Below are 16,641 nucleotides of genomic sequence, written 5' to 3' on the forward strand. Positions count from 1 at the left end.
TACAATGACTGAAGAAAGAGATACAGAAAAGCTGTCATTTTTAAAAAGTACATAGGAACATAATATCAATTTCATAAATACATTAAAAAACCCTTAATGTGCCATTTAGGGAAGTGTTATCTTTATGAGATAAGTGTTGAGGCTATTTTTTTTTTCATTTTTCTTTGATGCTTAAAACAACAATAGCAATCATCATTTTGTCTTTTAATTTTCTGTTTTTCATTTTCTCATTTGCTGTTAGCAAATTACTCCAATCACCCTCCTGTAATTTCAGGGCATCATGTTAGCAAACCTCATGCCATGGTTTAATAGGAGTCCAACAAATACACTATGTATGAGGCTCACTTGACTGAAGAATAGATGACAGTCTCCTCTTGACAGCATGGATTCATGTCTGCTCTGGACAATTTTGTCTCTGTGTTGGAAACAAAAGTATCTGTTAATATATCAAGAAACTCTCTTTTTTTCTTGATGCATGTTAGATCATCCAAACAAAAAAAATCCCAGAAACTTGATTTGGTCATCTGGATGTAGCATTTTCACTGAAAACACTACATCCAGATGAACAGAGCACACTAAATTTACTGGGAATTGTTTTGTTTTGTTTTTTTTCCATTTTTTCCATATGTGTATGTGTATATATACATATCTTTATATATGTATATAGATATCTATTAGGGGTGCAACAATACTCGTATCGATATTGAGCCGTTCGATACAGTGCTTTCGGTTCGGTTCGAACAATACAAAAATTTTTATTTATTTTATCAACTTTTCTTCTGACGATGCTGTCTGTGTTGAGCGCTCAGTGGATCTGCGTTTGACTACTCCGCCTAGGCTGCACTGTCGAGCGCAGATCCACTGAGCGCAGCACAAGCTAGCAAGACAGAAGCTAAGCTCGTTGCAACATGGCAACTGCCTCAACGCTACCCGAAATTGAGCCTCCCCCACCCTCATTCAGATCTGGCGTTTGGAACTATTTTGGTTTTCATGTGAAGCATGACCCTGATGGTAAGCGCATCATGGACAAAAGTAAAACAGTATGTCGGATGTGCCACGCAATGCTCAATTGGTGGGAACTAGTGTGTTAGCGCAGTTAGCTTGTTAACGTGTTGACGCCGTCCAGCCCCACGCTCGGGGCGATCCGTGGTAACTCGTTAACGGAGATTTGCCGCGTTATGGCGTTAATGTCATTTTAACGAGATCAACGCTGACAGCACTAGTGGGAACACAACGAATATGACTGCACATTTACGCCGACATCATCCTAGTGCAAAGACAAGTGGAAGCAGACAAAAACAACAAGCACGCATGCTACAAACTTTACCCGAGTCATTTAGACAGTCGTTAGCACATGATTCTCCTCATGGGGACCTGATATGTTTAATATGCTGCTGAGAATATACCCCAGAAGAAGGGTATAGTATAGCTTTTATTTTGGAAAGAGCCATTTCTCTGTAATAAACTCTCTTTTCCAAAGATGAGTGATTCCTCGATCAGATAGATTTATTTTTTTATTATTTTGTTGTTTCAGCAACATTAAATTTAAAAACTGTACTTTTGAGTTAAAATGTATATTTATAATTTTAATAAATGACAAATTAAAAAGACATGAACATTTTTTTGTATCGAAAAAATATTGAACCGTGACACCAAAGTACCGAACCAAACCGTGAATTTTGTGCATCGTTGCACCCCTAATATATATATATATATATGTATATATATGTGTGTGTGGATGTGTACCTTTTTTCTTCCAGTGATTTTTAATAGTGACATACAGGACATCATCTGGAAGATCCGAATTGTCTCCATCTAACAAAAAAAATGTTCACACATTATTTATATACTGTTTTAATTGTTTAAAGCCCTTATAAAATATAAATGACTAAATAAAATATTTACATTTCTGCTTCCTTTCTTTTCTGCCCACATCATATTTCGCTTGATGTAGGTCAGTGGTGTCTTGTCGCACTGAAATGTAAAAAAAAAAAAAAAAATGTCCGGAGTACTCATGTCAAGGGTAGTAAAGAGGATAAGTGAATATTTATGTAATGATATATAATAATCAAAACTGACAGCTAATACATTTGAAGAAAACAATCTGTTTCGATCTAGTACAGTGAGTCAAAATATTTGCTTTTCTGCTACTGCAGGGGTTTGGAGCTCCAGGTCTTGAGAACTAGTGTCCTGCAGGTTTTAGATGTGTGCTTAATCCAGCACAGCTGATTCAAATGACTAAATTACCTCCTCAACATGGCTTTAAGTTCACCAGAGGTCTGGTAATGAACTAATCATTTGATTCAGGTGTGTTGATCCAGGGTGATATCTAAACCCTGCAGGACACCGGCCCTCGAGGCCTGGAGTTCCCCACCACTGTGCTACTGTAAAAGCAAATTTAAATGAATTTAAAATCTGTTTCTGGGAGACAACTTTTCTGTACCTTTGTGCTTCATATGTAGAACCAGGACTATTACCACCAACAACAGAGCCACCAATACAGCACAGATAACAATCCAAAGCAGAATGTGGTTTTTAGGGAGTTTATCATGTGGAATTTTAGGGACTTCATCATGTGATATTTTAGGGACTTCATGTGAAAGATCAGTCTTATTGTAAGGTGCTGGAAAGAACATGAAAATATTAAAGTGGAAAAGAAAAAAGACAAATGATACAAAATTGGGATATATTAAAAAAAAAAAAAATCAAAATCACCTTGATGATGATGTTGTTTTATAACAGCTAACCAGCTCTCTGGTGATTCTCCTGCTCCATCAATGCTGCACTTGTAGAGTCCTTCATCAGACTTGGAGACATTTTTGATGTTCATGCTGCTTTGATTCCAGGTCCCGAGAGAGACACCATCTTTGTAGAAGTTAGTTATGTGTTCTGACTGAGTTGTCTTGTTTTTACAGTTAAGGGTCACCTCATTTCCCTCCTTCACAGGATGGGTCGGGGTTTCCAAGATTACAGAACCAGCTGTGAAGTGTGATGAAAATATATTTTATGAATTACTTCATAGCTATTATATTATTTTAAATTATTACATCTGACTATGATAATAAAAAATCTGACTTCTTTTTTTGTGAAAAGTGTTGAAACAACCAAAATGGTCCAGCCCTGTATTATAAACTATGCTTACTATGACTGAGTCCAGTCATGCAAGGTAACACTTTAAAACTATACAATATACATATGTATATATATATATAATATTTACTTAACATACCAGTAATAGTGATGTTCAGGGCCTCACTTTTTATTCCATCTTCAGTTTCACACCAGTATTCTCCACTGTGACTTTCAAAACTGGGATAAATTATGCAGGGTGATGTTGATGTGTAGGAAGCGTTCTTTATTTTATGGGATTTCCACTTCACTTTCCATTCAGTGATGTTGTTATCTACCTCACAATGTACAGAGACGGACTCATATTCAAAGAACTGAAGTCTGTTTGGAACAATGCGAGGAAAAACTGCACCTGAGAGAAATATGTGAAGAAAGAAGGCAATCAAATAAATTATCTCGTCTTAATAGAAGAAAAGAAAGTTTTTCAAAATCAATAACTATTAAAAAACAAAAAAAGTGCTAAATTTGCTATATTGTCAACCAGTGAAGTTTTATACTGGCAGTATCTGGATCTGTTGAATTAAATGCAAATCATTAACCGTTTCAGAGCCTCAAAGACTTTTGAAGGAAGTTTGTTTTAAATTCACTTTACAACATGTTGTCATTTAAAATTATTCTCAGTATTACAGGATTGTTAGCAATCTAAACATTTCTGTATATATTGGTAACAAAATACTTTATATACTTTATATATATTTCTTCTAACTCACCAGTAAAGTTACTGCAGTCAGCTTGAACAGCCATGAAGACCAAAACTGAAGAGAAAAATGAAATTCTGTGCATCAAACGTATGTGACAACTGTATGCTTGATTGGTGGAATCAATACTTACAAAGTCGAATGCTGAGAGTTGTAATCTCCATGATGTCTTGCTGCTGACTGCGAGAGCATCAGACTGAAATACGACAGAAAAAATGTAGGTTGGTACTTCCTGTTCCTGTTTATTTTTTTCTGATGTTGATGATTCAAATTGTACCAAGAAGTATCTCTAAGACACATAACTGCTATGACAAAAAAGATGTGATCCTGGCTCAAGCTATTCGCAGCAGTGACTGTTTGGGGGAAGAAAAAACTATTTATTTATTCATCAAATTGCAGCTACAGCACTTTAAAACAAAGATACTTGGGCTGGTGGGGAACAACAGCTTTCATAGTCGATTTAACCTGATATAAAATGATTAACCCTGAGATAAAAAGGTGTCCAGAAATCCGCCCTACTTCTTTATGTGAACATTTAAACGCAGTTCCACTCTTCCCTCTGGTGTCACTCACTTCAGCGAGGTGACTTGCTGAAGATCAAACAAAAGGTGACCTAAAATTTTGTACGGATGGTCTGAAATTAGAAACTGCTGATTAAAGTTTGCACAGGTTCACCAAAATGACTGGAAGACTATAAATCTGGAAAAATGTCTGAGTCTTGATATGATTTGTTTTGATTCAAAATTTGGCATAAACTTGGATGGACAGATCCATCCTGCCTTAGAGTTGGCAGTGGTAGTGCAATGGTGTGGGGGATATTTCTTAGCACACTTTTGCCCTTCTAGTTTCAGTTTAGCATCATTTAAATGTATCAGCCTACATGATTGTTGTTGCTGTTTGCTGTTTGAAAATCCCCTTTTGACCAAAATGTACCATCCTCTTGATGGCTGCCTGGTAAGATTCCTCCCTCATGACTGTGTGCCCCTCCGTGTGTTTCCTCGTGAGTCAGTTCCTTTAAAATCTCCCAGTTTAGTTTTGTATTACTTTGTATCGCCTTTTCTTTCTTTCAGCAATAAAGCTGTATTTTGTGTTTAGTCCTGTTTCCCATGAGTTTACGTTTGGGTCCAATTCCTGCCTGCACTACGATGTACATTTTAGGACATCCTCAGGTCTCAGACAAAAAGTCGTCAGGTCTCAGGTGTCAGAACACACGCTATCAGACAGAGAGAAGCCTCCTTCAGGTGGCACTGTTGTCCGGTGCCAGCCAATGACTGTAGAAAACATGGACGACACGACAGCACTTCCTCCCATTGTACAAAAATGAAGCCAAAATATCCCACTTGTAGAGGCTGCAATGTTGCACTTTTGGAGCCAGAGTCTGCATAGTAGTGACTTGAGGTGGAGCATCTGCATGACTCTCCCATCCACACACCCGCTGGATGTGACCACGAACACGTCCCCCACACTTTTTACATAGCCCGGCTGCTCCAGATTATCTGCTGATGGGTTTACCGCGACTGACGACTCGTTCAATTAAGGTAAATACAACCATGTCACTATTATCAAAAAGACACACAGCTTATCATCTTATAGTTCTACAACATCTAAAATCACTCTGTTAATTCGTGTGCTAGATTAGACGCTAGCATATGCAATGTGTTGGAGGCTTGTTGCTAGCTAGTTAGCGATACTATACACCTGTTACTCTAATAGTCTGCAATTTTGAATGATTCAGCACTCCTTAGTTTTTGTTATCCAGTTTTAGACAGAGATGAGATCAGCTGCCCACTCTACAGAGGCCCAGAGTTACTGTTAATATCAAAAATGTAATGCTGTCCTTGGAGATTTTAACATAAGACTGAAGATTTAAACAGTTTTAAATGGAGTTTTAGCTCCATTACACTGACAGAGCACTCCACAGCCTGCTAACATGGAGACTTTAAATAAAGACAGCAGTAGAAGGTTTCATAGTAGTGTAATTTTATTTTATTCTTTTCATTTAATAATAGATTCCACATTATTATCAACAGCTACATCCACCCTGGGGAGAAACTAGTGAGGGAGACCATCAGGACCAAGCTGGGTTCCCTGGGTCCAGAGATTTGGAGAAACTTCTTCCCTTTCTTTCATCACAGCTGTCCTGTGCCAGATGTTCTGTTGACCGACTGAGAGAGGCTTCATTTAAGAAACACCAGGAATACTGAAGCTCATCGCATTGATCAAGCAGGACTCATGATTTTCACCAGCAGCTCCCTCACAGGGAAATCTTCAGCACTCCTCCGTAGGCCCGCCCCAGGAGATGGATAAACCCAGCATTTCATGAACACTGTGATGGAGACCTTTGATTTGTGTAATGTTATAAATACTTGGATAATCTTCAGAGGCTCTGGATTTTTACATAAAGATATTTTACTCAGTCCTGTAGAAAGTTGTATATTTAATATTATGTTCTCCGGTTACTCTGGTATGATTGATTCTGAATTACTTTATGGTAAATAACACACTATTGGCAGAAAACTGTGAAAGAATTCCAAATCAAAAGTTTTGAGTTCAACATAGAAGTGACAGCCTTTGACCTTCATCGGGTTTTATTTAATTGTGTCAGAGAAAATCTCATGTGCTCTTCATGCAGCTGTGTACATTCAGTGTTTAAAACAGAAGCTGTGCAGGTCTGAGATCAGCAGTTAGTTAGTGACTGAGCAGCCCGGTGCTTTTCTCTTGATTTCTTTAATCAGGCTAAATGCATTCACCTGCATGGATTAGCTAAACGGACTTTACAAAACAAGTTTCCCCGACAGCCAAGTGCTCATCTTAGCTAGGTCTCAGGACCTAGCTAAGGACGGTGGTTACGGATTAGCTTACAAACATGTTTAACTTACCGAAAAAGTGCAGCGGGGCCTCGGGTCCTTCTGTCGGGTAGTCCAGTTTACTGAAGAACACCTCAGGCTGTCAGGTTAAAACAGCTGTTCGTGGTTTTGTAACGTAAACGCTGGAGCACCTCTCTGCATCCCCGCTCTATCTGCCATTCCCGAACAGAAATCGCAAGTTTCTGCGTGACTGCAGCGTCCAGTCAAAGCTGTTAGTATTACGTCACACCTCGATTTCAGAGCATTATGGTAGTAACTACAATTAAACTTATGAGAAAAGAGACCCCTTGAACATAAAACAGCATAGTGAAAACTATTGATGCTGTCACGTGGTCCATGTTTGCTACAGTCATTGGCTGGGACCTGACAACAGCGCCAAGAGGAGAAAAAAAGAACTCTACTCGAACTGGACTCCTAAATGAGAGACCATTTTAACTGTGCGAGTGCACAAACAATGTTATTCCCCTGAGTAACACATTGGTAAACAAACTGCTACTAAACTAGACCTAAAATATGTTTGTTTTGTTTTTCAAAGTCAAATTCAAATTTTATTTGTCACACACATAATCATACACAGTACAACGTAGTGAAATGCTTATTGCTGTTCAATGCATGACCATTAAATTATATTACAGAAATTTACAAAATTTACAAATTTTAAATTTTGAAATTTACAGTAAAATAATAATATTAATGATTGCAGTTTAAAAAAGGTCTAACATATGTAAAGAATAAATTAAGAAAGACTAACAGTTAAAGGTAAATTATACAGATAAAAAATAGAATGTGCAAATAAACAATTTAAGAAAGAAATTATAAGAAATTTGCAAATAAACAGACTGTGTGCGGTGACGTGATGTATGAGAGTCCAGTCCTACACCTGCTTCAGGGCCCGAATAGCCTGGGGGCAGAAGCTCCTCCTCATTCTCTCTGTTCTGGTCTTAGGGGAGCAGAAGCGCTTCCCAGACATCAACAGTGAGAAGAGTTCATTGTTTGGTCTTGTGCCACTTGGTGAAAACAGACAGCAGGTCAGGAAGATCAGAGCGAATGATGCTCTGTCTACCTCCTGCTTGCTGCTGTTCCCAAACCAGGTGCAGGTGTTTCCTGTTAGGACGCTCTCAATGGTGCAGTAATCGAAGTTCTTAAGCACCCTCAGCGGCAGATGGAAGTCTCTTGATGGAAGTCTTCTGAGGAAGAAGAAACGCTGGCGGGCTTTCTTGACCACGGTGTTGATGTGACATGACCAAAGTGTTGTCAGCAAACTTGACAATGGAGGTGGTATCTGATGTGGCTACACAGTTGTAAGTGTACAGTGAGTACAGCAAGGGGCTTAAAACAAAGCCCTGAGGCACTCCAGTCCTGAGGGAGATGGAGGGGGAGACATGTTTTCCCACCCTGACTAATTGGGGTCTGTCTGTGAGAAAGATGAGGATCCACTGACACAGAGTTGAGCTGAGTCCTAGATCCTTCAACTTGGTGAAAAGCTTAGAGAAAATTATTGTGTTGAGTGCTGAACTGTAGTCCATGAACAGCATCCTAAGATAATTCCCTCTGCCAGTGTCCAGGTGAGATATTTGTCTATGGAACGATTAATCCAGTATGCAAACTGAAGTGGGTCAATGGTGGCAGGAAGTGAAGAAATGGGGATTTGTTTTACATAACTTTAGTTATCCCATGGGGGCAATTCAGAGTGTGTATATGTATCAAACTCAGAACACAGAGTCATAGTCATTGGTCCTTGGTCATTTGATCCAGCGTTTCTCTGTTTCTAAACTTACTAGTGTTTATTTGAATATTCTATGTTGATTCATGGTTTTAATATGTACTTCATGTATTGTGACGTGTATTTAGTTTAGCCTTTAGTTCTTAGTTATCTAAGAGTTTTTCCTCCCTTGGTGTTCCCCATCTTCTACTGTCAAGTCTTCTGTGTTTAGGTATTCTTGTGTCTCCTGTTTTTAGTCAGTCTTGTCTTTGTGTTTGTTTACTCTTTTCTCTGTGTCATGTTAATGTGTTTCAGGCCTGTATTTTGTCCTGCTGCTTCTTGTTTTATTGTGATAGTCACTTGTCTGGTGTACAAAACATTCAGTTTTTCTCTCCCGTCTCATTATTCACAATTCTTTCTGCTGTTCTCCCCAGCTGACTGTATTGTCTTAGTCTACATTTGTCCATTGTCAGACTGTCTGTATCCTTTTGTATTCTTTTCTTTTTGTTATATTGTACTTTCATCAGCTATAATAAACATTTAGCTTTTTGTTCTTGTGGTGGATTTTTGTTTGATATGTATAACTATGTAACTATATACACTATATATCTATATCTAACTATATATTTTAACTTTCATGTGGAGTCTTAAGCACAAGACATTTTGCTTCACCGAGGTTTATTAAGTTGGTATTGTAACAGGGCAGTTAATGTAGGGGGAGAGTTCTCTTGAATAATTTACTTAATAATTAATTAATTTAACGTCTTTAATGCAGCACAACCAAAACAGTAACATTGTAACAGAGATCCTGAACACATCACGATAAAATACCATACAAAATAAACACACACACACACACACACACACACACACACACACACACACACACACACACACTTTGAACCCAAACTGAAGTGTTTTTATATATGAGAAAGCATGTAAACTATAAGATTGTGCCACTTGCTGTATAAGATTTAATAATTAGGATTAATGTGTGACCTTTGACCGTGTCATGACCTATTGTGATAAGCCAGAGCAAGGGGTACTCAGAGTCCTGACTGGCCTTTGGCCAAGACCTTGGCCGCTACCTGACCCCAGCAGCTGTGCTGGGCGTGTGGGCGGGGATACTGGTCCCTATATTAGGGGACCAGAAGACACCCCCAGAGCTTTTTTCCTCCTGCTGCTGCTACCTGTCCGTCTCTGTGTTGCTCTGCTGTCTGTGCTTAAGGCTGTACACCCCGGGGTTTTGCTTTGCTTGCTTTCTGCTATGTAATTCTCTTGCTAAATGTCTGTTTGTATTTTTCCTGCTGTTCATATGGTTCAGTGTATTAAACTCTGTTCCGAGAATTCTACTCTTTTACAGAGCATCTTTTTGAGTGTCTTGATTTTAATTGGATCTAAAGAGGTTGGATCTCCACATCGCTGGTGGGAGAAGGTTATCAGGATGGCTTCAAAATTTGCGACCACATTCTCTTCAATCTACCTGTGCCTGTCTGCGTTTGGATCCAGTTTACAAAGTATGATCTGCATTTCCTGCAGATCCCAACAACTTAGGGCTTGAAAATTTGAAATTTTCGGGGGGGGATGGCTTATTATCCAGTGATCAAACTCAAATGTAGATGCAATGTTTGTAAGTTGTGGTCGCCATACTTCAACATCAAGCTACTGCTACAACAGATGGTTGAGCATAAGGGGAGTAATGTTTTTTCAACTGGCAGGTACAAATATTGTCAAATACAAAAAATACAAAACCAGCGATGCAGAGGAAAACAAAGAAACTAAAACTCAAAAGCAGTGTAAGGGAGTCATTTTTGTACTGTACCTAACTGCAAAAATGGGTTTATAACAAAAAACAAACAAAAACAAGGGCATAGTGTGTTGTGTGATTTTATCACTAGGTAATTTTTCATTACTGGTTAGCTGCAGTGAAATGGGGAAATCTTAAATGCTAGAATTTGTTGAGCATTTCATAAATGACTCAGTGCACCAGTGGTGGATTGGACTGAAAAGCTGGAGTTAGCTACTTCTCCTGATTTTTCCTTCTAGTTGGGTGCACTGAGCAGTGCAATCAGCTGAGAGACCACAAGTTTGCAAGGTCCAGTCAGTATGATATTATATATTTTTCACAAGCACATCCAGTTTACAACATAACAGGTTACTAACTGAGCATCACATTGCAAACATAACAATGTTTCTTACTAAAGTATAATTGAAGCACACCCACTAGATTAACCACACTGAGAAATTCTTGTTACTTGGGTCATGTTCAGTTAAGAAAGAAACTCACACAAGCTCATGTGCTGCATCTCTGGAAGGGGAAGGAGGGGAAGAACACTGTGCCATTTCAGTTTCACTTTCATTCTAAATGGTTAAAATATAAACGCTTAATAAGTACTTAACTGAACTATCAGAACAGAGATGGAAAATTTTAGTTTTAGTTCATGTTTCAGTTAATTTGAGCTGAACTTAATTTGAGCGTGTGGTTGTCATTAGTGAGGCCGTGTTTTTAATAGATGTCAGTGGTTTAATATGTTAATGGGAACATAAAGCAGCAGTGTGCTGTCATGTTGGTTGAAAACCACAGTGAATGTATTTAAAAAGAAGCAGCATCTGTTTATTTGAACAGCATCTTCAGACGTGGTGACAGACCGAGCAGGTAACACAAGGTGGTTTAACTGACACCAACAATGTGACTAAGACAGAGACCAATATAGAGACAGTGGGTGGCAGATGTGATGAATCTATGTTTGTATGTGTAATAATAGGCACAATCTGCTCTTTGCCACTGAAGCATACATTCATTATGGTAGTTTTAGATGGAAGAACTAAATGTTTTAGCCTGAGGGAATAAGAGTATAACTTTATTTGTGTTAGAACTTGAATATCCTTGGCTCTCCAATAGGGCTGCCACGATTAGTCGACTAGTCACAATTGCGTTGACTATCAAAATCATTGAAAACTAATCTAATAGTCGACGCGTCGTTTGAAGCTTTGTAAGATCCTAAAAGACGCAGGAATAAGCAGTAGGATTTAAGAGTGTAATAACGGACTGAAACAGAAGATGGCAGCACTGCAAGTACAAGGATGCCAGGTGCTGTTAAACCCCGAAGACGAAGAAGAAGAAGCCGTCTCCAGTATCGTAGCTGTGTCCAAATTCAGGGGCCACATCCTTCGGAGGCCGCATTTGTAAGCCGATTAGGTTACAGCGACGCGACGAAGGATGTCCAAATTCAAAGACTCCTCCAAATGCGTCCTTCATTTCCCTAGATTTGCAGGATGGGTCGGGTGTATCCTTCGTGGCCCAACCTATCCCAGAATTCATAGCACGGCCCAGCCAATTCAAGTTTCCAACAATGGCGACAGCTACTTAGTTTAAAAATTACTCTTGTATATATATATATATATATATATTTATATATGTATATATATTTAGTTAGCACATACCTTAAACACTTCAAGCTCTAACCTAATCATAGTTATATAAGAGCAGAGGCATCCAGGTACATTATGCGCTACGTTTTACGTCCAATGGATGCATGATCTGATTAGTCGACTAATCGCAAAAATAACCGGTAACTAGTCGACTATCAAAATAATCGTTTGTGGCAGCCCTACTCTCTAACTGGTTTCTGTACTTTCTGTATTTCCTGAGATTATGGTCCACAGGAATTAATCTTCAGCAAATTTCATTTCAGTCCACTCCAAACACCTTTCTGTGACTTCAGTGTTGTCCAACAACAACAAACATTGACTGCTAAAAAAAGGTTCTTTATTTACTTATTTTTCCTTTATTGTTGTGATTTTATAAGTTACAGTGATTTCAGAAAAAAACAGAAAAGCTGACAGTTTAAAAAGTACAAAACCAGACAATATGAATTTTAAAATACAAACAGAAGAATGTAAATGTGCCATTTTAAAAAGAAATACAAAAAAAATACAAAAAAAGAAGAAATCTTATTTACAGGATAATAACTGTTAATGTTTAATAGTACAGCAAAAGAAAAGTCCAGCAAATAAAAAATGTATGGGCCTCAGTCAGTCAGTAGGTTAATTGATGTTTCTAAATTCCCCACAGGTGTCAATGTGAGTGTGAATGGTTTTCTGACTCTATATGTTAACTCTGCGACAGACTGGAGACCTGTCCAGGGTGTTCCCCACGTCCCGGCATATGACACGAGAATAGGCTCCAGCCCCTGTGAACCTATAATTGATAAGCATGTGATGTGATGAATGGATGCATGAGCCTCAATTCACTGAAGAATATATCACAGTCTTGATGTGTTCTCCGGACACTTTCAGTTCTGTGTTGGAAACAAATATATCAAATTCAAAATGTATTTTTTCTCCATAAATTTAGATATTTATAGAGTATGTATACACACACAAACCAGTAGTTATGGTTGCACACAGTGACAATTCAATTGTCTCCATCTAACAACATAATAAATAATAATAATAAAATAGTTTTCTCACATGCTTTCATTTATGTACTTTAATTCTTAAAACCCTCACAAAATATTCACTCATAGAGTTTACCTTTCTGTACACTGGCATATGACACTTGAGTGTACTCCTCTTGCAAGACTGAAATGTTTAAAAATAAAAAACGGGGCGTTATGAAAATGTAACATGCATTTCATGGACGCAGTATATATCATGGTTAAAATATGATGGTTATATAAGGCATCTTTATCAGGAGCTTGAGTGTCAGACAATAACTCTTGGCAAGTTGGGTATACAGTTAAATATTTGCATTACTAGAACCTAATAATTTTTATTTTGGAGCTTAGATGAGCTTGTTAATAACCCTGACAGTTAATCTGGTTAACCTGGTTAATCTGTAGTGCTTTCAGTGCATCTAATCATTAAACTACAATGAAAACATATTTGTCATTATTAAATTGTTAAATAGTCGTAGAATAGAAATACTTTAAATATTACTGTTTACTTAATGTCACCATTTCTAAAAATTGTATGGATTTGTTTCATTTTTCTGTTACTATGTATTTTATCTGTGTCAGGGTAACTTGACAAATGAATGGAATGACTCTGGTGTCAAAACTGAAAAATCACATCGGGTGTGAGTTTCTATAAGATACAAGGGCTCAAAATGTTGAATAAATGTGTTTCAAAAAGTGCCAGATTTTAACCCACCACCATGTACTTGGATGATCTGTGACAGAAAATATTCAGAGCATGAAGATAAAAATGGTTATGGCTTCATTATATGCAGTGTATCTGGGAAGTATTCACAGCACCTCACTTGTTCAATAATTTGTGAGATAAAATTATATATAAAAAATTCACCCCCTCTAGTTTCCCTGCTCCCGGACCTCTACCAGAGGCCTGGGAGCTTGAGGGTCCTGTGCAGTATCTTTGCTATTCCTATTCCTGGGATCTGCTGGAGCAACTCACCCAACTTCAGGGTCACTGCACCTTTTGCTTAGTGTACAGCAGGGGTCCCCAATCCCAGTCCACGAGGGCCGGTGTCCCTGCAGGTTTTAGATCTCACCCTGGGTCAACACACGTGAATCACATGATTAGTTCATTACCAGGCCTCTGGAGAACTTCAGGACATGTTGAGAAGGTAATTTATCCATTTAAATCAGCTGTGTTGGATCAAGGACACATCTAAAACCTGCACGGACACCGGCCCTCATGGACTGGGATTGGGGACCCCTGGTGTACAGCCTCAGGATGCTGGATTTGGGGTAAAACCCTCCATGCATGGTCAGGAGCTTCCTTGTCTTGATGTCAGTGGCTTCTATCTCCTCCTTTGGCCAGCTGATTATCCCGGCATGGTACCTGATCACTGGCAGAGTGTAGGTGTTGATAGCCCAGATCTTGTTCTCCCCATTCAGCTGACTCCCCCTGAACCTCTGCAGGTATTTGCTTATTGCAGGTTTCCTAGCAGCCTCTGCATTGTTCCTATGTCAGGTTGAATGGGGAGCATCTGTGCACAGTCATTTTTAGATCTCTCCATAAATGTTCAATCATGTTCAAGTCTGGGCCTCTGGCCAGCAGTGTTGGGCAAGTTACTTTGAAAAAGTAACTTGTTATAATTATAGTTATAGCTACTAGTTACTTCTTCAAAAAAGTAACTGAGTTAGTAACTGACTTCCAAGATTCTAAAAGTAATTAATTACTTGAAAAGTAACTATTGCGTTACAGACTACAGTCTTGCGTTTACAGACTACAGGACCATCAAACCCTCCCCCGCATCCTCTGATGTCTCCTTCCTCAACGAGCTCAACAACTTTTATGCTCGTTTTGAGCGAGGGAACCCCACAACCACAACCATAACAGACATGACACCAGACCACCAACCTCTGACTCTCTCCCCCACCGATGTAGGAGCGGTGCTGAGTAGGATCAATGTCCACAAGGCTGCAGGTCCTGATGGCATCCCCGGGCGTGTTCTCAGAGCGTGTTCTGGGGAGCTTGCAGGAGTCCTGACAGACATATTCAACCTGTCCTTGGCCCACGCTGTGGTACCAGCCTGCTTCAAAACCACCTCCATCGTCCCGATACCCAAAAACTCCAACCCATCTAGCCTCAATGACTACCGCCCAGTAGCACTCACCCCCATCATCACTAAGTGCTTAGAGCAGCTGGTCTTAGCACACTTCAAATCCTGTCTCCCCCCCACCCTGGACCCCCACCAATTTGCATACCGCCAGAACAGGAGCACAGAGGATGCAGTCTCCATCGCACTGCACTCTGTCCTCTCACACCTGGACAACAACAACACCTACGCCAGAATGCTGTTTATAGACTTCAGTTCAGCATTCAACACAATCCACCCCTCACAACTCATCAGGAAACTGACAGACCTGGGCATCAGTTCCCTCATCTGCAAATGGTTACTGGACTTCCTGACCAACCGCCCCAACATGTCCGGCTGGATAACCGCTGCTCATCAACAATCACAATGAACACCGGTGTACCACAAGGCTGTGTGATGAGCCCTTTCCTCTACTCCCTCTTCACCCACGACTGCAGACCTGCTGATGGTTCCAACACCATCATTAAGTTTGCAGATGACACCACGGTGATTGGCCTCATCAGTGACAACGACGAGGCCGCCTACAGGGAGGAGGTGGATCATCTGGCTGAGTGGTGCGACACAAACAACCTGCTGCTTAACACCGAGAAGACCAAGGAGCTCATCGTGGACTACAGGAGGAATGCTGACCCACATCCACCCATCCACATTAAGGGGCGGCTGTGGAGCGTGTGAGCAGCTTCAAGTTCCTGGGAGTCCACATCTCCGAGATCTCACCTGGACAACCAACTGCTCCAAGCTGGTCAAGAAGGCTCACCAGCGCCTCTTCTTCTTGAGGACTCTGAGGAAGAACCACCTGTCCTCAGACATCCTGGTGAACTTCTACCGCTGCACCATCGAGAGCATCCTGACCAACTGTATAACAGTCTGGTACGGGAACTGCTCCGCCTCGGACCGGAAGGCATTGCAGAGGGTCGTGAAAACTGCCCAGCGCATCGCCGGAGCACCACTTCCTGCCATAAAGGACATCTACAGGAAGCGGTGTCTGAAAAGGGCTGGGAAAATCATCAGAGACCCCAGTCACCCATCACATAGACTCTTCACCCTCCTGCCCTCTGGGAGGCGCTACAGGAGCCTCGGACTAAGACCACCAGGTACCGGAACAGCTTCTTCCCCACAGCTGTCAGACTCCTGAACTCTGCCTCCTGACATCTGACCCACGTTAAACTCATGGACTGAACATACACACACCCACAACCACTAGCACTTTACCACTATCACAATTATCCTAACTGCACTACTGTATAGTTCTGTGTGAATATCATTCTGTACATATGATAATTTTTCAATCCTACAACTGTTTATAACTTGCATAGTTCACATTTCTGTATAACTGTATATCTCAGATTTCTGTATAGTTTTTCATATTCATATCCTGTTCATAGCCTGTACATAGCTTGTACTCACTACAGCCTGTACATACTTATAGTTATAGAATATTCATAACATACTTCACACCGTGTACATTATAACATACCATAATAGACCCATTTCTGTAATATACTTACACATCTATATTATTGCTAATATATATTGTAATATATCTATATCGCGGCTAAAGCACTTCTGGATGGATGCAAACTGCATTTCGTTGCCCTGTACCTGTGACATGTGCAATGACAATAAAGTTGAATTCTAATTCTATTCTATTCTACTTTAACAAAAATTGGCCATTTTTAA

The 16,641-nt window shown here is 39.7% G+C and overlaps 2 protein-coding genes across 3 annotated transcripts in view; one reads left to right on the forward strand and one right to left on the reverse strand.

Moving 5' to 3' along the window:
- Nucleotides 1-16,641, forward strand: part of LOC116334101 (butyrophilin subfamily 3 member A2-like) — a 132,327-nt gene that overhangs the window by 14,664 nt on the left and 101,022 nt on the right. The window lies entirely within an intron of this gene.
- LOC120433228 (high affinity immunoglobulin gamma Fc receptor I-like) lies at nt 98-4,023 on the reverse strand. Its single transcript, XM_039599139.1, has 7 exons — nt 3,961-4,023; nt 3,840-3,884; nt 3,230-3,481; nt 2,716-2,979; nt 1,906-1,974; nt 1,747-1,815; nt 98-415 (listed from the first exon to the last, which is right to left on the reverse strand). Exons 1-7 carry the CDS (start codon nt 3,989-3,991, stop codon nt 342-344), a joined length of 804 nt encoding a protein of 267 aa, XP_039455073.1. The 5' UTR covers nt 3,992-4,023; the 3' UTR covers nt 98-341.

This window comes from Oreochromis aureus, linkage group 3, assembly GCF_013358895.1.
Source record: "Oreochromis aureus strain Israel breed Guangdong linkage group 3, ZZ_aureus, whole genome shotgun sequence".
NCBI lineage: Eukaryota > Metazoa > Chordata > Actinopteri > Cichliformes > Cichlidae > Oreochromis > Oreochromis aureus.